General features: G+C 40.6%; 3 protein-coding genes across 3 annotated transcripts in view; 1 reads left to right on the top strand and 2 right to left on the bottom strand.

Moving 5' to 3' along the window:
- Positions 1-15,040, bottom strand: part of LOC146673524 (uncharacterized) — a 272,508-nt gene extending 257,468 nt beyond the window's left edge. The window contains exon 1 of the mRNA XM_085402051.1: positions 14,929-15,040. The gene's annotated coding sequence lies outside the window, so the exon portion shown is untranslated. The remainder of the gene's footprint in view (positions 1-14,928) is intronic.
- Positions 1,790-5,739, top strand: LOC146673525 (myelin-oligodendrocyte glycoprotein-like). Its single transcript, XM_085401995.1, has 3 exons — positions 1,790-2,051; positions 3,172-3,525; positions 3,752-5,739. The coding sequence occupies exons 1-3, from the start codon at positions 1,997-1,999 to the stop codon at positions 3,934-3,936; spliced, it is 594 nt and encodes a 197-aa protein (XP_085258121.1). The 5' UTR covers positions 1,790-1,996; the 3' UTR covers positions 3,937-5,739.
- LOC146673523 (uncharacterized) lies at positions 14,126-15,091 on the bottom strand. The gene is made up of 3 exons (XM_085402052.1): positions 14,933-15,091; positions 14,731-14,848; positions 14,126-14,599 (listed from the first exon to the last, which is right to left on the bottom strand). The coding sequence occupies exons 1-3, from the start codon at positions 15,089-15,091 to the stop codon at positions 14,427-14,429; spliced, it is 450 nt and encodes a 149-aa protein (XP_085258178.1). The 3' UTR covers positions 14,126-14,426.
- Between the last annotated feature and the right edge of the window lie 7,897 nt (positions 15,092-22,988).

Below are 22,988 nucleotides of genomic sequence, written 5' to 3'. Positions count from 1 at the left end.
TGCAGAAATTGTTTGGTCGTGCAAACCAATTGTTCCAGCAGCTGTCTGGGTGGCTGGTCTCAGACGATCTTGGAGGTGAACCTGCTGGATGTGGAGGTCCTGGGCTGGTGTGGTTACACGAGGTCTGCGGTTGTGAGGCCGGTTGGATGTGCTGCCATATTCTCTGAAACGCCTGTGGAGACGGCTTATGGTTGAGAAATGAACATTCAATGCACGGGCGACAGATCTGGTTGACATTCCTGCTGTCAGCATGCCAATTGCACGCTCGCTCATTGCTTGTGGCATCTGTGGCATTTTGCTGTGAGACAAAACTGCACATTCCAGGGTGGCCTTTTGTTGTGGGCAGTCTGAGGTACACCTGTGCACTACTCATGATGTCAGATCAGCATCCTGATGTGGCACACCTGTGAGGTGGGATGGATTATCTCAATATAGCAGATGTGCCCACTACCACACATTTGGACTGATTTGTGACCACTGTTTGGGAGGGATGGTTATATTGTGTATCTGGAATGAATTTTAGGTCTCTACGTCCATCCCATGGGGAATGGGAGCAGTAACAAAGGTGTTGCGTTTATATTTTTGTTGAGTGTAGTACAGGACTTGTGTCTTTAAATACTGCAGGCTTTATGAATTGATAATGAACAGGAGCCACCCAAAAACGTGTAAAACCAGATTACAGTTCCATCAGAGAGGTGAGAGAGAAAGAATGAAAGGAAGAAAAGAAACCATCACACGAGGAGCTGCCTGTGCTCGTGCTGTTGTCAGATGGCCTCTGTTTCAAATGGACTTTAAGTCTTTATTTACGTGTTGGCTGATTGTTGTCTACACGTAAAAATATCCCAAAATATTACGTAACAGTAATTACTCAGTTGACTACTTTATTTTGTGTCTGTCACTAGAGAGCAGCAAAGTGCCATACAAAAAAAAAAAAAACTACAACCCTCCACATAATACAAATACATCCTAGTTTCGTGCAGTTCTGTTTTAACTTCGTACCTACAACACTGCTTTGTTATTTGTCAGAACAAACACATGAAACGTCTTCAAGAAACTTAAAGAAGTCCAGTCATTTTCCTTTCTAAGCTCCTTAGAGTACATAAATATTCTTACACATTAACCTGACCGATAGTATTGTCCTTACCACCCAGACTAACTGGTCTAATAGTTTACAGTTAAAAAGTGTTATCCACGAATATTCACAGCTAACGAACGTGAGTGGATTTAAAAACACTCAGCACAGAATCGGCTACACCACACACACCTGACAACAGTGTGCGCTGCTGTAGGAGAACAGCTATTGGTCAATAAATTGAAGAAGAGCCAATCAGAGAGTTCAAATATGTGCGCGGTCTGTTGTTTCAGTCAAACTTTGTAATGTAACGTAAAAGCGCGTAAAAACTGCTGCTCTGAGCTTCCTGGTTTTAACTGTGACATATTCTTAGACTATACACACCCATTAATGACAACGGCACTCTCACCACAACACAACTTAAACAGCATAAAACTGTTTCCTGTTATGTAAGGGTATATACATATTATTTATTTATATTTTATATTTTTTTATCTGTATAAAATGTTCAGACGCCATATCTATCTATCTATCTATCTATCTATCTATCTATCTATCTATCTATCTATCTATATATATATATATATATATATATATATATATATATATATATATATATATATATATATATATATATATATATATATATATGGCGTCTGAGCTAGGAAGGGAACTGAAGTAAGAATGCATGAAACCTATGTGTTATCGGCAATCACGTGGTGTGGTTTACAGGGCGTGGATGTTCCCTTTGTGTGGAAAGGGAAACGAAACTTAACAACACTTCTTGCTGTAAGATTCTACAGCGAGCAACTGAAGTTTAATATTAGAGGCGTAATATTACAAATTTAATATTAAACTTCAGTTGTTTGCTAGGTCTGGCGTTGGGGAGTACACAAACGTGTACATAATGAAAAGAGAGAGAAAATGCTGCCCTTCCTGATTCTTCTGTCTCTAAACCCACTGATTTCTGCCGCACAAGGTGAGCATTGTATTAGTAGATCAATGTGAATGTGTGAAAAACGATTAAATAACAGGTTAATACATTTTATGTGAGTTTAATTTGTTGCTTTTTTATTGTAGTCTACATTTAGTCTTTTTGTTTTTCATAAAAAAAACCTTTACATGGGAAGTTAATGCGACAGTACAAAGTGCCTGTAAGATTCGTATGACAGAAACGTATAAATATGTCTATTTTAAAAACAGTATCGATAGTGATGTGGAAAGAAAAGGCTTCGTAAAACACGGAAACGCTGACGCATTTGTTTCCTGCTATTTCAAACAGCGACATCTGCTGGCGTATTGGAAATCGCCCCTGCAAACCTGCAAACAAACTTATTATTATCAAACTGTCAATAACTGTGATGTGTTTTTTCTTGACTTCTAAGCTTCTAAGACTAGTTTGCGCCATCTGTTTTTTTTTCTAGACACTGGCAAGCAAAGCTAGAAGCTGCCATCGCCTTAGTTTTAATTTGTAGTTAATTCTAATTTATCTCCTTGTTTATAATTTCAGTTCAGTTTTATTTATTTAGCATCAAATCCCAACAACAGTTGTTTCAAGGTTCTCTATATTGTAAGGAAAAGACCCTACAATAATAGATGCAACTAAGGTATTAATACAGTATAGCCAATCATAATATTGTGGTACTTTGGCTGCTTCAATTTTTTTCCTCACTCCTATTAAATATGTGGATCAAAAGGATACAAAGGAGCAAACTCAGTGGCTGTGGAGATTCATATCAAAGGGAACAGTCAACAGAAGGTTTGTGTGTGTGCTTTTATGCTTTTATAGTACAGAAGACGTTGATATGATTTTCCTGATTTTAATGTTCAGGTTAAAGTCATTTAAGGTTAAGGTCTGGGAACACACATCAGTGCAGGTCCTCACAGAGAAAGAGAGTCGATTCTGTGTAAGTGGTGTAATGATTTATCCACCACACATCAGATGATGCCAAGTATGTCTGTTGTTTTGTCTCTTGCCCAGTTCATCAGAGCTTTGCAGTTCCTCTTTAAAGTTACTTGTTCCTATTGGCTGCTGTAAAAGTGAAGACCTATACTCTGACCCCTTTAACCTCTCTGATCTTTGTTGTTTCCTCTTTCAGACATAAAAACCATCACAGCTAGGCTTGGAGAAAAAGTCACTCTGCCATGTCAAGCTCCAAACAGCAACAACCTCGCAGGTGTGGAGTGGAGCAGACGGGACCTGGAGCCAGAATATGTTCTTTTGCTCCGAGACGGGCACATTGTTCCAGAAGACCAGCAACCATCTTTTAAAGACCGGGTGGAACTCCAGGACCAACAGATGAAAAATGGAGACGTGTCTTTGATTCTGGAGAAAGTGAAAGCTGCAGATAATGGAACATACGAGTGCCGCATCCTCACGCATGGGGGAGAACGGAGAAAGAGAGCTGTGAAAACCATCAGCAGCATAAACCTGAGTGTTGTTGATCCTCCAGGTGAGTGAGTAGAGCTGAGTGTGTGTGTGATCAGAGGTGAAGCTGCTTCCTGCTTGTTGATGTTTGTTTCTAAAGATGTTGTTGATGAGACTTTGTAGAAAGCAGCTGGTCTGAGTGATGTGATCAGAGTGCAGTAGATAATGTCTGACAGCAGTTTGATTCTGTTCTGTTCTTCACTCATCACCTACCTGACAGCTGACACCTCACACCTGTTTCTCACCTGCAGGTCAGACAGGAGAAAACCCAGACGATGGAGGAGGGAAGATTGGATCTGTTGGACCTGCAGCTATTCTGTCAGTTTTTGCTGTGCTTCTTGTTGCTGCTGTTGTTGGCTTTGTGATCTACAGAAAACATAAACAACAGCAGAGTCAGGAATCATACCAGCCTCCAGCTGAACAACAGCCTGTCTGAAAATTTTCAGAGCTTTTTTCAGCTTTACTTTAAATTTCCTGCTGCCGTTCCAAGTTCTCACTTTTGACATTCAGCATGTGGAAATATAATATAGGTCCGAATCTGGGCCCTGTACTATGAAGCAAGTTCAAAATACCCAGGGTATCTTTCCTGACATTGGTGGTCATATTTATATATTATATTATTATTATCTTATAAGATTTTACATCAGTTCCAGGTGGACAGAGTTTACATTGGACAGTATACAGTATGTTATTCATATTGTAGTCTTATCTTTGCTATATAACACTGTCTGTGAAGGTTCTCAGTCATCCAGGTCATCGTAGTCAAAGGAGCTTGGAAAGAAAAGTGTCTGGACTTCTTTAAGTTACTTGAAGATGTTTCCGAAATGTTTCTGAGAAGCTTCTTCAGTTCTGAAGAAGCTTCTTCAGTTCTGAAGAAGCTTCTCGGATGAGAGGTGAAACATCTTCAAGTAACTTAAAGAAGTCCAGACACTTTTCTTTCCAAGCTCCTTTGACTACGATGACCTGGATGACTGAGAACCTTCACAGACAGTGTTATATAGCAAAGATAAGACTACAATATGAATAACATACTGTATACTGTCCAATGTAAACTCTGTCCACCTGGAACTGATGTAAAATCTTATAAGATAATAATAATATAATATAAAGAGTTTGGACAACTACTACTATCCACGCGCTGGTCTGAAGGATCTTCCAGGAATGGTGATGCTGTTTGCCACAGACTTAGTTTGTCAGTAGGAAGTGATCTCACACCTCATTTCATACCTACAGATCTCTAATCTATGACCTAACCTGCTATTGAACAGGTTAGGTCATAGATTAACAAGGAACCCCAGGAAAAAGTGAACCACCTTCATAGTACAGATTGAACCCTGAAGTTTGAAGTTACCTGGATAAGAAAAAATTCTCCCAATAGGCCTTTCATCTTCAGTTTCTTTGCACAGGGCAGTTAATAAACATTCATCGTCTGAGGAATAATTGCCTCTTCATCCTCACCTCAAAACAGAGAGCAAAGAGAAAATGAAATCACTTATTCTAAATGTTAAGCCTTTTATTGCTGGTCTAGCAATAAAATGTCTGTTAAGGGCAAATAAATATAAAACAACAAGAAAAATGCAAGAATAGAAAATTACAAAAACTAAAACTTCCACAGTTTTATATAAATTATAAATTGAATGCATTCTGTCTCTGTCTGTCAGAACATGAACTAAAGATTTGCTGCTCTGCTGTTTGGATTGAGGGTCTATCAATGTCTTGTTTGAAGCAGAAGTCCTCTTATAAGCTACAGTTAAACATAGTATTCATTTCACTTCTTTACTGTTTCTTGCATTTTATTTAGCATCAGCTTTTTAAACAAAATCGTGTTTGGGTGATATCACCTGTATGATTACCTTCTGATGCTTTAATGTGCCTTTTGAAGTACTAGTGTGAAATGAAATTAAAGGGAAAACTATCAGTTTATATTGTTTTTGTTTTTTTCTGTTGTTTCGTGCTCAGGTTCTTTCCTTTACTGGTGAATATGAAAAAAAAAAAGCAACAACTAGCTATTATCATGTTCATGCAGGTCTAATCTCACTGGGAACCACCTGAACTCAGCTCAGAGAGAGAAGCTGCAGCACTGAAGATTTAAAAGTCAATAATCTTTTCCCTCAAGACACATTTGAGTCTAAAGCTCTTTATACCTGATATAAAGGCTGCTTATCAGTTATTCCTTGAACAAAGTTCTCTGTGTAGAACACACACTGATTATACTCAATAAAAGCTGGTGATAAAGTGATTGGAGTGACTTTCATTAACTACAGTATGTAGCAAAAATACTTTGGATTAAACTTAAGTTCAGCCACAGCTCCTGATGAGCCTGTGACTGTAACTAGAAGCAAAAAGGTTCATGTTGTTGCCTGAAGTTCAGCTTCAGCTCTGCCACTGTTTCTCAGCCTGAGGCAGGAAGACGTTTTCAGTTCTTCTTCTCTGACTCTAAAGTGCAAACGAAGCCTGATGTGTAAACACTGCTGATCTTTGATTCAGCTGCTTCAGGTTATGGTTATGATTTAATCTGCACATTTATCAGCTCAGCAACTCCTGGATAAGAGCAGGCTCCCTCTTAAAGGCTTAGCCATCGTCCTTAAATATTTTGCATGTTTAAACATGCTTTTTAAAAGCGTTTGCACAAAATTAATTTGGTGCCTATTCCTGATGCCATGAACTTATTTGCAGAGTATCTTTTTACTGTAAAATGCTTGAAATCTTTAAGAACCGAAAGGTTGTTTAATCGTCTGACTGTAAGTATTAATATATGATCCTAAAAGAGAAAACAGTGGTTTAAATAATAACAAGGGCTGTATTAAAACTTTCTATTATGATGTTCTTAATACATACTCAAAAAACAAACTATGAAAACAATTGTTCAGTTTCTGTATTGTACTGTGATGCATTTCTCTATTTAAAAAGGATTTATGCTTGTTTTCTTTTCTGTTGATGTGTTCAGCGCTGCGAGTGGGCGTGTTCATGCAGGTCTAGTTTTACTGGAAACCTGCTGATCCAGTTCCAGAGTCAAACACACCACCTGAGATCAGCTTCAGGCATCACCAGGTGAAAAACACTCAGAGAGCAGCTGCAGCACTGAATAATGAAACATATTTGTTTGGTATTTCTTTATGCAGAGGCTGATACTAAACCTGATCATTGACCTGCTTTAACTGCAGTGTGCAACAAAGAAACTGAAGTTAAAATGTAACCTGCACAGCTCCTAACGAGCCTGCGACTGTAAACAGAGCTCAGTGTGTGGTTAGATCTGTTTGTGAAGGTTCTCAGTCATCCAGGTCATCATCACAGCAGAGATCATCATCATCTGGATCGGAGGAAGTTAAAGCTGGAGGTCATGTGACACTGTGATATTTGTGGGATGCAGTAATTTGATAAGATGGTTTTAAATGTCAAATATTGACATGAACCTGAAGGGGAACGTATGTGAAAGTGACAAGTTGAGTGAGTCGGACTGTCTCAACTCAGCCACGGCTTCATCTCTTATAGGTCAGACGTACGCTGTTTTCTGACACTTCTGACACATGTGGCCCACACAGCACTCATTTTAGACCTCGTCAGCTCCTCAGCTATAAAGGTCTTAATGTGGGCCAGGTTAAGTTCCACATGTGCCTGCCGTCTGGTGTGTGTGGTTAGTCACTCTGTGACTCAGAAAGATGAAACATAAATGTTGCTCTGGGGGAAAAACTCAGCTTTAAAAAATTTCCTTGGAAAATACAAATAGTAAAGTTTGTTTTTACTGTGTAAGAATCAAAACTAAAATGTGTTTATCTCTAAATGTCAGTTAGGGGTCCGTCCCTGAGAGACAGCAGAGATAACAAAATGGGTGTACACACATATGTGCACAGTGTTTGTGGTTGAAGCTGTTGCACTGTGGTTTCGAGCTTGCAGACTGAATCAGGAAGTTGCTTCATGCACCAGACAAAGAACATGTTTCTCACAGACTTTAGGCTATAAAACAAGGTTAGAGAAACACAGTTTTACTATGTTTCACTGTTAGTCTGCATAAAAGCTCAGCTTGCCCACATGACACGTCAACATTTTTTTTTTTCCCTAAAGGAAATATTTTATTCATGTCAAACAAAGTGAACTCCACGTAATGGAGAAACTCGTCCCACACATGCAGAGAGCCTTCTGTTTAGGCCGACTCTCATAAAAAATCCAGAGTGTCACATTTCCTCATGTCACACTCTGTGGCAAATCCCGCCCTCAGGTCTGTGTGACCAAGGCTCACATGAAGAGTGTTTATATACGGTTGTGTAATAGTGTTTAAGTTTGTTCTGAGCCACAGGGTGGGTTTAATGAGGCGGTGTTATGAGGGACAGACTTTATTGACATTTGAAGTGCACAGAGCAGAGGCTGATTGGCTCACTGAAGGAGGGCTGTGAGATGATTGGACCAGACTGATGACAACAGAAATGAGTTTTAAAGTGCGGGAAAGCTGAAGTGATGTAAACAATAGACCAGAAGCCCAAAAACGAATACAGCTCTGCCTTATGAACTCTTTCATAGGTTCAACTCAAAACAATATCAGGATCCTGTGTTCAGGGTGATGTTATAAACAGTTTCCTGTTTCCTGCTGTGAGGTCCGTGTAATTTCTGCAAATACTCTGTGCGCTCTATTGGCAAAAACAAATAAAAATATTTGATAGAGAGAGCTGAGGTTGCAGTTGTGTCACATCACTGATGATATGGAACTCGTGTTGGACTGTGTTGTAAGATTGTGGGATGCACTTTGTGGAGTCCTCTAAAACAGTCGCACACACGGGCGCCTCCATCCTTTCCTTACATCAAAGTCTGTCTGTTAAAAGAGCCTCAGCTCATGCATCACTCATCTTTCTGCTCAGCATAGCAGGAGAAGCTGGCGACACAAGACACAAAGAGAGATGAGATTTATAATTTCATTTCTAACAACTTTTTAAATATTAAATGGTGTATAATTAGGAGAAGAAGGTGCAGCCTGGTAGAATGTGAGTGTGTGTTAATACTTCAGAAGGACAAAGTGTACAGTAGTTTAACCCTGACTGTGTGTGTGTGTACAAAACACAGACTCTGAGGGCTTCAGTCCACAGACAGCCGGAAACATCGGAAGTGAGGTGTGTCTATTTCAACCATGTGTCTAAAGGTTATTCATAATTCTTCAGTTATTTTACAATTTGGTGTCAGTCCAGTTTGATTTCTATAGTCCCAAATCAGAAGAACAGTCACCTCAAGGTGCTTTGCACTGTACGGTAAAGACCGTACAATAACACAGCGAGCACTTGGTGACGGTTGGAAGAACAAAAATCCATTTAGCAGAAAGAAACCTTAGAATCACATTAATGGACGGGTGGTCATCTGCTGTGAGCTTTTAAAGGTGAGCAGGAGGACAACAGGACAAGCATTGTGTGTATAAGGTGTCACCTGTTCTGCTCACCTGCTTCTGTTTGATGGGCAAACAATGGGATTTGTCTCCAGGATCAAATACCAATAGTCTCGCATGTCAGGGAGTCTGTTTTGTCTGTTTCTCTGAGAATTTCTCATCCAAAAACTCTAAACCCAGGCACAATGTACATTTCAAATTCCTTTGATTTTAAATATGTCTATATTGTCTATCCTGTAAAATAGTCAGATGTCTATTTTTGTTAATGTACAGAATTCACCTGCTTGCTGCTACTACTGCACATTCACCCAATGTATATACTATATATATATTTATATATATATATATATATATATATATATATATATATATATATATATATATATATATATATATATATATATATATATAATGTTCTTCCTCTACCCCCCTTTTGCACATGTCGAGGAGCGTGCCAGGTTACATTTCACTGTGTGTTATACTTGTATAACTATGCATGTGACAAATAAAGAACCTTGAACTGCAACCATGAGGTAGAAATATAACACACATTTCAGTTGATTAGTTGTAATCCAAGCTGGTTTGATTCTTTAAATAGTAGCGAAACATCCACCTGTGCTCTGCTTATGACTCCTAATAGCAGACTGAACACTGGAGCATCCTTTATGAAGGGAGACAGTAAGAAAACTTCACATCATTCCTTCTCCTCGTGATGTTTTCCTTCAAATTAGAGTAAACATAAACCAAAGATAGAGGAGGAAGTTTATCATACTGTAAGTTTGAAACTTTATTCCTGTCAGAACAGGGAAGTAAAAGCTTCTGTAATCAAGGGGGGAAATCTGCTGTTGCTGTTAAAGGAAATTGAGTCATATCAGCGCTATAACAGCAGCTATTCACAGACATAAACCGGACACCAGAGCAGACTCAGCACACAGATGTCTTTTTAGAACAGGCCCTGTGCTGTGGCTGATTTGAATGTCAAATGTGCAAAGTTTCTGTTCTCACGTTATCGCTGTACTCTGTCCTCAGTGTGATGGCTCTGTGAAGAGCAAAAAACAAACAAACAAATGAGTTAAACTGAAGCTGTTTAGGAGTCAGGGAATTTCACTGGTTATTATCAGTTATTCTGAAGTATTAAAACATAAAATTCCAAAAGAGGGAAAAAGAAAGTTACGCACTGAGCTTCGTTTTAGAAGAAATGAAAGTGAGAGAGAAGGCCACACCCACCAGCATTTTGTTTATCAGTGGAAAGTTTCCAACATTTATTCTGTGATTTTACTCGTTTTAGACATTTTAATGATATAAGGAACATTGTGCATGACTCAGATGGATGAACAGAAGCTTCGGTGCAGGTTTTTTAATATGCAGAAAAAAGAATCACTTAAAACAAATGACCTCATTATAGATGAGCCAGCAGGAGCTTTGGGGCCCTCTGGAGGTCAGATTTAAACACAGAGGCTGCTCTTGTGAACATGACACATATTTATTCATGGACCTCTAATATTTATGTTAGAAATTCTCTTTAATCATATTTATAAACCGAGAGTTTTGACTTACAGGAGTGTCTGAATGTGTTTATTGTTGGGAACTATCAGGAAGCATTCAATCCTGTCTCATCATGTCTGGAATGCAGTTCAGCCGTTTCTTAGAAATTTCAAGAAGTCGTGATGTTTCAAAAGAAAACATGTTGGCACTGGTTGACTTTCAGTCTGAGCGTCCTGTTTACATCTGATCTCTCCTTTGCCTGCCTCCTTCCTCCTCTATATAAATATATAACCTTCATTTGTATGTTTGTCCCTAACAGTCAGAGCAAATATAGAAAAAAGCTTTAAACACGTTCCTGGATTCATCTACAGCAGGAGCTGAAGCTGGCTGAGCTGTTACTGTGGGGGTGTTTAGCTGGAATTCAAAGACCTGAGAAACTCTTATCGCCTACATTACTGCTAATCTGGATTATTATTATTATATAATTGGCTGTTTAGAATATTTAGTGTCTGGTGGTGGCAGGAGAAGCCCATTTTCTGTTTAATATTCACTGATTGTTTAACTTCTCTGATCTACTGTAACGTAAACTCAAAAAAATCTGTTGTTGGATGAACACAATTTAATCATGGCACCTTTTTCCACGTGATTTAACCAAGTACAAAAACCTATTTTTGACAGTATCAAACCAACACATTTGGCATTTGGTGGTTTAATGTAATCAGATTACGTTGGATCAATGTAGTATACATACATCAGAATCAGAATCAGAATCAGAAAGGGTTTTATTGCCAAATGTTGAGCAGGTTTACAACATTAGGAAATTGCTGCGGTGCTTCAGTGCAAACATACTGTCATAAATTACGCTTAAATAGACATGAAAATAAAAATAAGAATAAGAATTAAAAGTGCTAAGTAGATAGATATATACATGATATATATATGAGTGCAGGTGGTGATCAGTGCCAAACATGGAATGATGCAGTGAACACAGCGTAGGGTCATGTGTTAGTGGTGGGAACAGTCATACGGTTATTGTTCATGTGTCCAACAGCAGAGGGGAAGAAACTGTTCTTATGGCGAGAGGTTCTGGTGCGAATGGACCGGAGCCTCCTGCCTGAGGGGAGCAGGTCAAACAGACTGTGTCCAGGGTGAGAAGGGTCAGCTGAGATCCGAGCTGCACGCCCCAGTGTCCTGGAGGTGTACAGGTCCTGCAGAGATGGGAGTCTGCAGCCAATCACCTTCTCAGCAGAGCGCACAACACGCTGCAGTCTCTGTTTGTCCCTGATAGTGGCTCCAGCGTACCACACGGTGATGGAGGAGGTGAGGATGGACTCAATGATTGACTTGAAGTGATTTATTTAAGTATGTAGAGTAAAATTTGTTTTAATTCATTCTACACAAGTTAAAAACTTTAGGAAAACACAATGAAATCTTGTTGTTTGAAGAACTACTTTGTTAATCAAGGCAATTACTGCTAGTCTTCCTTAATGAACCAATATGGGGGTTGATGGTTTTATAGAGACAAACACCCATTTGCACTTACATTCATGGGTAATTTACAATCACCAATTAACCTAACTCTAATTACACATTGCAAACCAACCAGATTGTGGATTTGAACCCCTTCTTAGTAAGAAGGGCCGTTTTTAGCCCATTTAAACACCCCCCAAAATGAATCAAAGCACCCCCAAAGATTTCTTACTTTTTTGACAATATTTGGTGTTTGTGTGATACACTACAAAAAATATAGAAAGCATATAGTACTTGGTTGAGATGTAATATTTTAACAACAAAAGTATAGTTACCCCCAGTCCCAAAATGGTTTGTTCCAGCTCGCCTCTCCCCATCTCTGGCTCTGGTGCCCTTTGTGCCAGAGCGATAGTGGCTGAGACGCAGCAGAGCGGAGGTGTAAGTGCCTGGCTTAAAACAGGACATAATAGCTGCAATTAACCTTCAGTTACTCTTTATATACTTTGATAGGAGTCAGGCCATGTTTCTTTTTAGCTGAAAAACATTACACCAGGTAACCTGCAGTGTTGAAAACATGTTTTCCGACGATGTTTGCTACCCTACAATCCGTCCTGTTCTGTAGTAAAATCAGCGACATTTGACCATCCTGTTACTGTGTGTGTGTGTGTGTGTGTGTGTGTGTGTGTGTGTGTGTGTGTGTGTGTGTGTGTGTGTGTGTGTGTGTGTGTGTGTGTGTGTGTGTGTGTGTGGTGTACAGAGAGACAGCCAGGTTCATAATGGATATAAGGACGTTTTTTCAAAAACAGGAGCCACATTCAGGTAAAATTGTAAGATCAAATGATCCGTCAATAAAGGATAATGTTGGATCAGTGTTTCAATATTTAATCTTTGGTTATTTGCCTTTTGGTTGAAAGTACACTGAGAGAGGACTTTATTATTAGTGATTTCAATAGTAATTTTTTTCATATTAATTTAATTTTTTCATCTAATACAATCTTGCGTATGATTGTCAGTCCAAAGAGGGAGAGAGGAAAGAGGAAAGTACAAGATCAGGAAGAATCAGGTAAGGAAACAGACAGGGAACAGTGACAGGCACAACACAAACTGTTAAACTGCTTGAGAGAGTTGATCACCAAACAGTGACAGATTTGCCAACCTCAAGGTGAGGTGACATAGGTTAAAATAAAAGACTAAATCTGCAGAGCCATGGTAGTAGCATCTGCAGTAAAGATCCTTTCATACATCATACCATAGGCACAGTTGCCTCCATTTTTATAATTTTTTTAATTAAGATTTTGTACATTTGTACATTTCAAGGGCTCTTCTATTTTTGCAGTGTATTTTCTATGTATCTGTATTATATTATTCGTACACTTTAAAAGTGAATCTCTGTCCAAAAAATGCACTCAGTTTACTTTTCACTCACTGTGAGCATCATTGATTATTCTCCCACAGTAAGTAAGGTTAGGATATGTAATTTTTTTATTCCAATCCATTCTTCTTTTGCAGCATTTAAATAACCTTTATCAGATTTGATGGTTTTGTTACAGACTTTTCAAAAAAGTGTTTTGCGTTTCTTTCACAAATGTGGGGATTCTATTTTTTTTAGAATTGAATATTGATTTATTCATTAGCATTCAAATATCTTAGTGAAAACAGAATAAAGATCTACCACAAAGCAAGAAACCGAGACAATAATCAAAAGGTATTGGCTGAAGCATATGCTTATTAAATTGTGTTAAAATGTACAAAACAATGATGTCATGTTTTGAGACTTGATGAATTTAAGAATCTTATGATTTAATAAAGAAATTTGCAGACTTGCACAGAGATGGTAAAATTATGATGACTGATAACGGAGATGAAGACAACAGACGACGAGGACAGGGAGGGACAGGGGTTTAAATGCACCAAGGAGACAGTCAGAGGGAACCCGGGACAACTGGAGACATTTAAGGACGCAGGGACTGACAGAGACGGGGAAGAAGTCTCATTGTGACGAGTAAAGTTTACCCTGCCTGACTGGGCAGCTCTCCTGGTGCTCAGCACCCCCAAAGCTCTGATCCTAGAATCGCCCCTGACTATATTCATTAACTAATTATTAATTACAGCAATTTTGCACATAATGTGCCATTTTTAACAACTGATTATATTGCTTGGGTGAAATTCTGAAGCACAGAATTCATGGACAGTGCCAAATGCTAGTGATGGGCAGATGAAGCTTCATGAAGCACTGAAGCTTTTCATCCAATTGGTTCACCCCAGCGCAAAGCTTCTTGAAGCTTCATTTGCTCTAGTAGGACACCTACTGGACGTAAAAATATTAGTTGGCATGAATTTGAAGAGTGTGGCATTTTGCACACAGCCTGTAAATGTCAACAACAAAAGGAGTGTGTAAAACATCTATATTGTAGTGATGCAGTATACTGTGTATATTTATACTGGCAGTATGGAAAATGATTATTTGGAAATGCTTAAAATGGAAATGATCATTTACTGTGAGGTGAGGTGTGGTTGGGGTGTGGACAGTGGTTGTGCTTTTGTAACGTTGAGGTATGGACAGCTACACACTGAGGCTTTGAGCCTCAGTCCTGCCTGTTCACATTTTATTCTGTAAAAACTAAATTTTCACTGCTTTTATGACCTTTAGTGGGGAGAACATAGCTAGGATTTAATGATTTAACAAATCTTTTGAATCCTTTGTCCTCCACAATGCTAAATGGCTGGGAGTCCTCAATCACCATGCTAACCAGGTCTTCATCTATTGGAGATTGTTCTCCTGAGGAAAGACAATAAAGACAAAGCACAAATATAAATATCACACACGTAACTTATTACAGCTGTATAATATTGTTATATCATTTAGTAACATTACTGCATGCTATATTATCATGGCATTTGATGGCTCACCTGGTCTTGCTCCACATTCGGTGTTCCCCTTATTCTCATGCAAAGCTCTGTAGTGCCTAAGCATGGATGAGGTGTTGTTGTTATATCCCAGCTCCCTGGCACATAGCAAACACTTCACCTTACAAAAGTACAGACAGCTTAACATAAATTGTATTGCACCATCAGTATTATGAAAATACATCTTCTGTAGAAATTTACATACCTTGTTGGGAGGAATAAAATCAAAATGTTCCCACACAGGGGAGGACATCCTCCTCTTCTTAGCTGGCTCCATTCTCTCCTGACTTTCTCTCCTCACTTTCCTAAACCTCCAAACTGTCTCCAAACTCACTAACTGCAACTCTCCATCAAACACCCACATTTTGAATGAAGTCTGAGGGGTTTATATCGCTGTCATAGCTCGCGGCTAAGTTCGAACCACTTCATGAACCAGTCACGTGGTACAGCCGGGCAGCGAGGCTTCGGACGTCATCATTTTCAGCTCCTCCCATAAATGAAGCATGCCTCGAAACGCGCATCGCTTCGAAGCCTCGATACAGAACGTCACATCACTACCAAATGCTGTGTTTCCTCCCTTGAGATGCTCTGCTAGGCCTTTACAGCAGCCACCTTCAGCAGCCATCACAAAACTGAACAGCACTTCCCATTTCAAATGAATAGTGACCCATAGCACACTGCAAACCCACGAGTTTCTAAACAGAACTGGTTACAAATGCCAGCTACAGCATTTTTTCAGGGTAACAATTAACATATAATTATGTGAAGTTAAACTTGTAGTCTTTTACATATAAATAAATATAAATATAAATAAATAATTTAAAATGAAGATTAATCAGGTTTCAATGATGTCTTTTCAGCTATAATGGCACATGTCGGAAAATGGAAAAAGTGGCCAATAAGACCGACGTGCCTGGAAAGTTGAGACACATAAGTCAGAGTGGGTGCGCCCACACTGGGAGAAAGATATTAATAGTTTCACCTTTTAGAATTTTCATTATTTCAGTTATATTCTTTTGTCAGGCTTTGGACATTTGAGCGAGTTGCTCATTGTCGATGTGAAGTATGATGAATACACCCTGACTTACTCCATCAACACCAAGGGGAATGAAACCTATCTGCTAACAAACTAGACAGTAACAGTATTTAGGCATAATTTCACACTCTGACGAATCCTTTTTTTTAAGGGTTCGGGCGACCGTGGCTCAGGGGAGGAAGGTTGCCGGTTTGATCCCCCTGCTCTCTGTGTCCTGGTCGTTGTGTCCTTGGGCAAGACACTTCACCTACCGCCTACGGGTGTTGGCCAGAGGGGCCGATGGCGCAATATGGCAGCCTCGCTTCTGTCAGTCTGCCCCAGGGCAGCTGTGGCTACACCTGTAGCTGCCTCCACCAGTGTGTGAATGTGAGAGTGAATGAATAGTGGTATTGTGAAGCGCTTTGGGTGCCTAGAAAAGTGCTATATGAATCCAATCCATTATTATTATTAAAACGTCTAGCTGAAACACCTAATGTTTTCACAGGGTGCAGTGTGGACCTCAGTGCTGACGTGCAGGAGAAGTTCAGGCAGTTCTCCTTGCAGACTGACTTCCTTCCTGAAAATATTTTCATCCTTCCCAAAAGTGGTACTGTAATGTAATGCAATGCAATTTCATGGCAGGATGCTGTAAACGGACTAAACTTCAGTCAGGAGAACAACTGAGATCATCTATCCACAATACGAGGTTAGCTATTAAGTAAAATGTTAAAAATATATAAATACAATAAAATACAGGGTCGTACATAAAATTTGTAATGCAGTTGTGCACTGACCACCTTTCCAATGTTCCTTCCTCAGATGAGTGTCCAGCTGCTGAAGACATTAAAATCTGTTATGTAAACGTAGCCGAGAACCAACTTGAGTACTGCTGGGAAAATAAAAAGGCAAACATCAAAAGTGCTGTATTATCTCATTTATTTTTAATGTTGACTTGGATCCATACCATGATTTATGAAATTATAAAATACTAAACTAAAATACTAACTAAAATAACAAAAATTGTCTGCTTCTTTAAAATTTCTTTTATTACATCAAACCAGTGAAAATTGGAAAAACAAAAAAAAACAAAGACCTGTTAGCATGTTTTGAGACAGAGACTGTAAAGTTCTGCAGGCCACTTTAAATCCTGCTTCATGCAAATGATTCACACTGAAAGTATCTTAGTTTAGTATTAAGTGAGCCACAAAGCAGCCTAATAGCTTAAAAAACAGTAAAACTAAGTGAAATTGCCAGTTTCAGTGTAATTCAGACGAAAGTCCAGCTGCAGATAAGGAATACCATTAAGTCAACAGTGTCTGAGTGTGTACTTCCCCGGTTAAAGTCCCTGTTTTCTTTCACCGTATGTTTGTTTGTTTAGATTTGCAGTCTGTGTGTTAGGATGCCTGGGTCGTCGACCCAGGGTTTTTGAGTTTATGATATTATTTATACTGTCTAGTTTTTGGTTTCTTTGAGTTCTGTCTTATGGTTTATGTCTCTGTCTTCTTTAGTTGCTCTGTCTCCTCTATCACCTGCATCCCCTTGTCTAGTTCGCGTCTATGTGTATCTTAAGTTCCTATATCCCCGTGTTCAGTCAGTGTTTGTGTCTGCCCTGGTCCCACGTCTCTGTTCCCTTTGTAGTGCCTGCATGTGAGTCTGTGTCTTTGTTCAGTCTGTGTTATGTGTTTCCTGTTTTACTTTGAAGGTCTCCGTCTTTTCTCGGTGTGTGCAGTTTACGCTTCTTTGGTCTCGTCAGTTCTGATTTGCCCCAGCTGTGTTTCCCTTCTGTTACTCATTTCCTGATTGCTCCCTCTGTGTATTTAAGCCCTGTGTTTCTTAGTGTCTGTGTCGTGATCTACCGTTTTCTTAGCTGTGTGTTCTGTCATTTCTCCAGTTTAAGTTTGTTTTGAGTTTTTTCAGTTATGTTATATTTTTGAGTACCTAATTAAAGCCTTTTTGAGTTCACGTCCGTCTCCGGAGTCTGCACCTTGGGTCCTATTCCTGCCTGCACACAGCCACACCTAACAGAAGATCGCGACCAGTACATGGACCCAGTAGCACTCGCCCCATCTGAAGAGCTCAGGGAGGATATAATTTATTCAGTGGATAAATTATGCGACCTGTGGCTGAATCATTCTGGGGAGGAATTTCAGCGTGCTGTAGCGAACCGGCTACAGCGACTGGTTTCTGGTCTCCCCTGGCTTTTGGACTCACTTCACCCACTCATACAGGAGTTTTTCCTTAATGAGCTTGATCTGCATCCCCCTGTTGCTACCGCTCACCTACCCAACTCGGAGAAAGATGTGCTGCCCAGCCCGCCGGACTTGGAGTTGCCCGGCCCATTGGAGCCATCACCGAGGAGGAAGCGGCGGCCGCACCACCGGCGTGTCACCCCACAGCTGGACCCCGGGATGTCAAAACAACCGGCTGTGGTGAGCAAAAAGGACACTTTTTCTTTTTCTTCGGGCCATGGGACTATTTATTCTGGGGCTATATTTTTTGCATCAGCTGCTCAGCCACGGGGTCACTTAGCTGCTCAGCCGTCTGTCTCCGCTGGAGGGTCCGAGGAACCGCTTCAGCCGTCTGTCTCCGCTGGAGGGTCCGAGGAACCGCTTCAGCCGTCTGTCTCCGCTGGAGGGTCCGAGGAACCGCTTCAGCCGTCTGTCCCCGCTGGAGGGTCCGAGGGGCCCGTTCAGCCTCTTGCCTTGTCAGCTGGGGGTCCGGGAGGACCCAGCCAGCACGTCCCAGTGTCTGCTGATGGTTCTGGCGAGGCCGTTCAGCCACCACCGGCTCCACCGCCTGGTCCGGCCTCAGCCTCTGTAGCTCCGCCTGGTCCGGCCTCAGCCTCTGTAGCTCCGCCTGGTCCGGCCTCAGCCTCTGCAGCTCCGCCGGGTCCGGCCTCTGAGTGTTCAGCTTCGTCTGCTCCTGAGGTCTCCATGCTGTCTGTTCCCGTCCGGCCTGCACGTCCCGTCCGGCCTGCACGTCCCGTCCGGCCTGCACGTCCTGCACGGCCTGCACATCCTGCTTGTCCCGTCCGGCCTGCTCGGCCTGTCCGGCCGATGACTGGATGTCATTGCTGTCATGGACGGCCCCCTGAACTACGTCGCCGTCGGTGCCTCCCGCCCGGCCGGCCTCCTGATCTGCTCGGTCGCCGTCGGTGCCTCCCGCCCGGCCGGCCTCCTGATCTGCTCGGTCGCCACCGGTGCCTCCCGCCTGGCTGGCCTCCTGACCTGTTTTCTGGGCTCTTGGACCATCAGCCTCCGGGCCGCCCCCCTGACCTGCCCGGGTTTGGACTGTTGTGCCGTTAGCCTCCGGGCCGGCCCCCCTGAACTTTTTTGAGACTATTGCCTGGGCCTCTGCGCTTTTCGTGAGCTCTTTTGTTTGTTTGCTTTTGGACTATGCCTGGGCCTTGGTGCTGTTGTTTTGGACTTTGTTCCTGTGTTTTCTTCTGTTGCTTTCCAGGCTCTGTTGTTCGTTTTTTTTTTTTTTTTTTTTTTTTGTTTTGAGCCCTCCATCCTGTTTCCCCCGCCGCCCACCCTGGTTGGGTTGTTTTTGTTTTTTTGATGTTTTGGTTTGGGCTGTCTGGAAGCCAGCCCTTAAGGGGGGGGTACTGTTAGGATGCCTGGGTCGTCGACCCAGGGTTTTTGAGTTTATGATATTATTTATACTGTCTAGTTTTTGGTTTCTTTGAGTTCTGTCTTATGGTTTATGTCTCTGTCTTCTTTAGTTGCTCTGTCTCCTCTATCACCTGCATCCCCTTGTCTAGTTCGTGTCTATGTGTCTCTTAAGTTCCTATATCCCTGTGTTCAGTCAGTGTTTGTGTCTGCCCTGGTCCCACGTCTCTGTTCCCTTTGTAGTGCCTGCATGTGAGTCTGTGTCTTTGTTCAGTCTGTGTTATGTGTTTCCTGTTTTACTTTGAAGGTCTCCGTCTTTTCTCAGTGTGTGCAGTTTACGCTTCTTTGGTCTCGTCAGTTCTGATTTGCCCCAGCTGTGTTTCCCTCCTGTTACTCATTCCCTGATTGCTCCCTCTGTGTATTTAAGCCCTGTGTTTCTTAGTGTCTGTGTCGCGATCTACCGTTTTCTTAGCTGTGTGTTCTGTCATTTCTCCAGTTTAAGTTTGTTTTGAGTTTTTTCAGTTATGTTATATTTTTGAGTACCTAATTAAAGCCTTTTTGAGTTCACGTCCGTCTCCGGAGTCTGCACCTTGGGTCCTATTCCTGCCTGCACACAGCCACACCTAACACTGTGGTTGGGTAGATTTAAGATGAGTCATTGTTTTTCTATCCATGGTAGCTACCACTACTGAGGCTCAGGAAAAATGAAGAGGATAATTAAGAGGAGCCATCAGTTCTGTCTCATCTAACTACACAGTATTATAATCATGCACTTATGTCTCAAACTAAGACAAAATGAGACAAAATTAGTTCTGTGAGTCTTTAGATTATCAGTAAATTCTGGTGATAATTTGACACTCAGTGGAGCCATTTTTGGTTTGTGATGAGTGTTTTGTGATGGTCAGCTTCTGTTTTGTGAAATGTTTTTTCTAATTTAGAAGATCACGCAGAAACGTGCACGCCCTTATCTGAGAGTGTCGCAAACTCGAGGTGAGAAGATAAACCTCGGATGGCCTGCGCGTTACCTATGTGCATCTCTCTTTTCAATGGCATCAAGTGAACCCATAATAAGCATTTCTATGTCTTAGACATCATATCCATTTCTAATGAGAGATTATTTTTTAAATGAGGGAAACCTGGTCTAACAAAACGCTTACAACAGAGCTAAAGGTTCATCACATGTGAGACGGTGGGACTCTCTGATAAGAACTGAAACACTGTGTGTAAACAGCTGAGACAAAACTATATATAAACACTCATTTATTCCATTTTAGTTTACAATGATTTTTAAAGTAATGTGGAATGATTCATGTTCATGAGCTGTTACAACCACAACCATTTATTTGTCTGTATATGGTTGGACTACAAGGCTTGTGTTGAGGGTCTTGGAATAAAAAGTGGAATAACATCAGCACAGCAGAACAAATAATGTTATTGTCTGCAGCTAAAATATATAGTGAACATGGTTTTATAATAATGCGCAAACACAACCTCACTCTGCAATATATGAGAAGCCAACAGCTGTCTTCATCCACGACCTCCGCCTTTACTCATCATCATTCACTTAATCGCTTAGGTTGGTTTAAATCAAACTCAGTTACAGGTTCAACTCCATTATATAAAAGTATGTTGACTTTGGATTTGGTGTGCAGTGCCACCTTAACAAAATGAGGAAACTAAGAGATTACCAAAAAAAAAAGAAGTGCAAGAGTTAACGAGCTACTGCAGATTAACAGTTTCTGAAAGTCACGTGTTAAGAAATAGGACGATTAGATGAGCTGAGGGATCCATCTACTGCTCAATGAAGCCTCATCAGAAACAGTCTCAATGGAAGGATGGCTCTATTCTTAAGGAAGGGACACAGGGAGAAAGACTGGCGTATGTCACATTACACAGGAACTGGACGGAAAATCAGTTGAAAATATTCATCAGCATGTGCAAACATATTATAGGTATGGAATTCAGGAAAGTACCATCAGAAGTTGATCCACTATGCAAATGTCTGATTGGCAGTGGCTTCATTTTTCACTATGACAACAAACTGCTAATGCAGTATGAAGCATCACAGGACTTCAGTCATGGATTAGCCTCCCCAGACCTCAACATTACTGAAACGTCTTAACAGAGAATGGAATAAAAGGGAACCAACATCCAAGAAAAGAACTGCTCCTGAATACTTCTTTACAGAAAATACAAAAAAGCTTGACTAAGAGACTTAAGGCTGTGCTGAATAATAAAGGTGGACTGACTTACAGGGTCCTTAGTATCATATAAGCTCAGTTTTTGTCTTGTATACTGTATTTCCATTTATATAACAAAATATATAGAAACGAGGGGTGGTTTAAGACGTCTTTAGAGTTATATTCATTATCTTTAAACAAACAAAGAAAGCACCATCCATTCGTCTTCACTCTGTATGAAAAACAGGGGAAAGGTCAAATTAAATGTAAAAGTTTGAAATTCCTTTCACAATAAATCTAATCATAAACAAAATAAAAAATAGAAAATTGTTTAAACACACTTTTCCATAAAGCTATCAATAGGAAATGTTCCAGTAAACTTGTCTTGTCTTGTGTTTCTGTTTAACTTCTGCTGGTGTCCTTTCATGTGTCCACAGTTGACAGGTAACCCTATTGGAGCCGCCAATAGTAACCGGTGGCTTCTCAGCTTCAGTGTGTTGATGGGCACAGCCATTGTTACCACAGCTGCTGGTAGGGACCTGGAGTTGGTATACGCCGAGCTGTGAGAGGACAGAGATGGAGAACGGACATTTAACTATTTAACAGGAGATACGTTATGACTAATAGACGACTACTGTTTAAATGATGCCTTTGCAGCTCTTATGGCACACATTACACAACTTTTCTTCATGCCAACAAGACTGAGGTGCCCACATAGTTGACACATACAACTGATTATGATGCATATTTTACTATTCCTATTTTCACATATCTCCTTGGCTTTATTTGGGCTTTCTGTAGAGCAAGTATGTAAGAAGTACCTGAGCTAACTTAAATTTAGACGATATGAGGAAAAATGCCGCTTCCCAAAGTTTCCTACAAGTACCCAGTTTATATTTAGAGAACTGAAGGCTCTTTATCCTGACAGCTATTCCCTGGTGGATCCCTGTCCTGTCACAGTAGCAAAGAACGTGTATCAGTATTATCAAAGCCACTTCCCTAACCAATTTTAAAAGCTATCTAGCAGATGAACTTAAGTGCCAGTAGCCTCTGTCTGCTGTGTACAAAATGTTATATGATTAACCACACAGCAGATGCTGCACTACAACAGTAGCAGCAGTTCAGGTTCAGTTTGGTTCAACGCCCTTTTGACCTATGAAACAGCAGAAAATGAAACATTTCAACACGCTTTTGTTAGCGTTAGCTACTCTGCTGTTTTTCATCATTTCACAGGTGAAATAAAATCATAGTACATTTACTTTGCTTCCTGTAGGAGTGATCATGTCCAGTCTGACTGAGACCATGTATTACTTATAAGGAAAGCCAACTTTGAGATTCCTAATCAGTCAGCTTTAGAAAAAAACTGTGTGAACCGGTTGGTGGGGAGATAATCTCACTCTTCTATATAAAGAGTCACCAGGCAGCAACTTCCAGATCTTCATTTGTGAACTCCCC

Source organism: Rhamphochromis longiceps, linkage group LG3, assembly GCF_057381845.1.
Source record: "Rhamphochromis longiceps isolate RC_006_pf linkage group LG3, R_longiceps_female_GT1.1, whole genome shotgun sequence".
In the NCBI taxonomy this organism is placed as follows: Eukaryota; Metazoa; Chordata; class Actinopteri; order Cichliformes; family Cichlidae; genus Rhamphochromis; species Rhamphochromis longiceps.
This window is presented reverse-complemented; position numbering and strand designations above follow the sequence as displayed.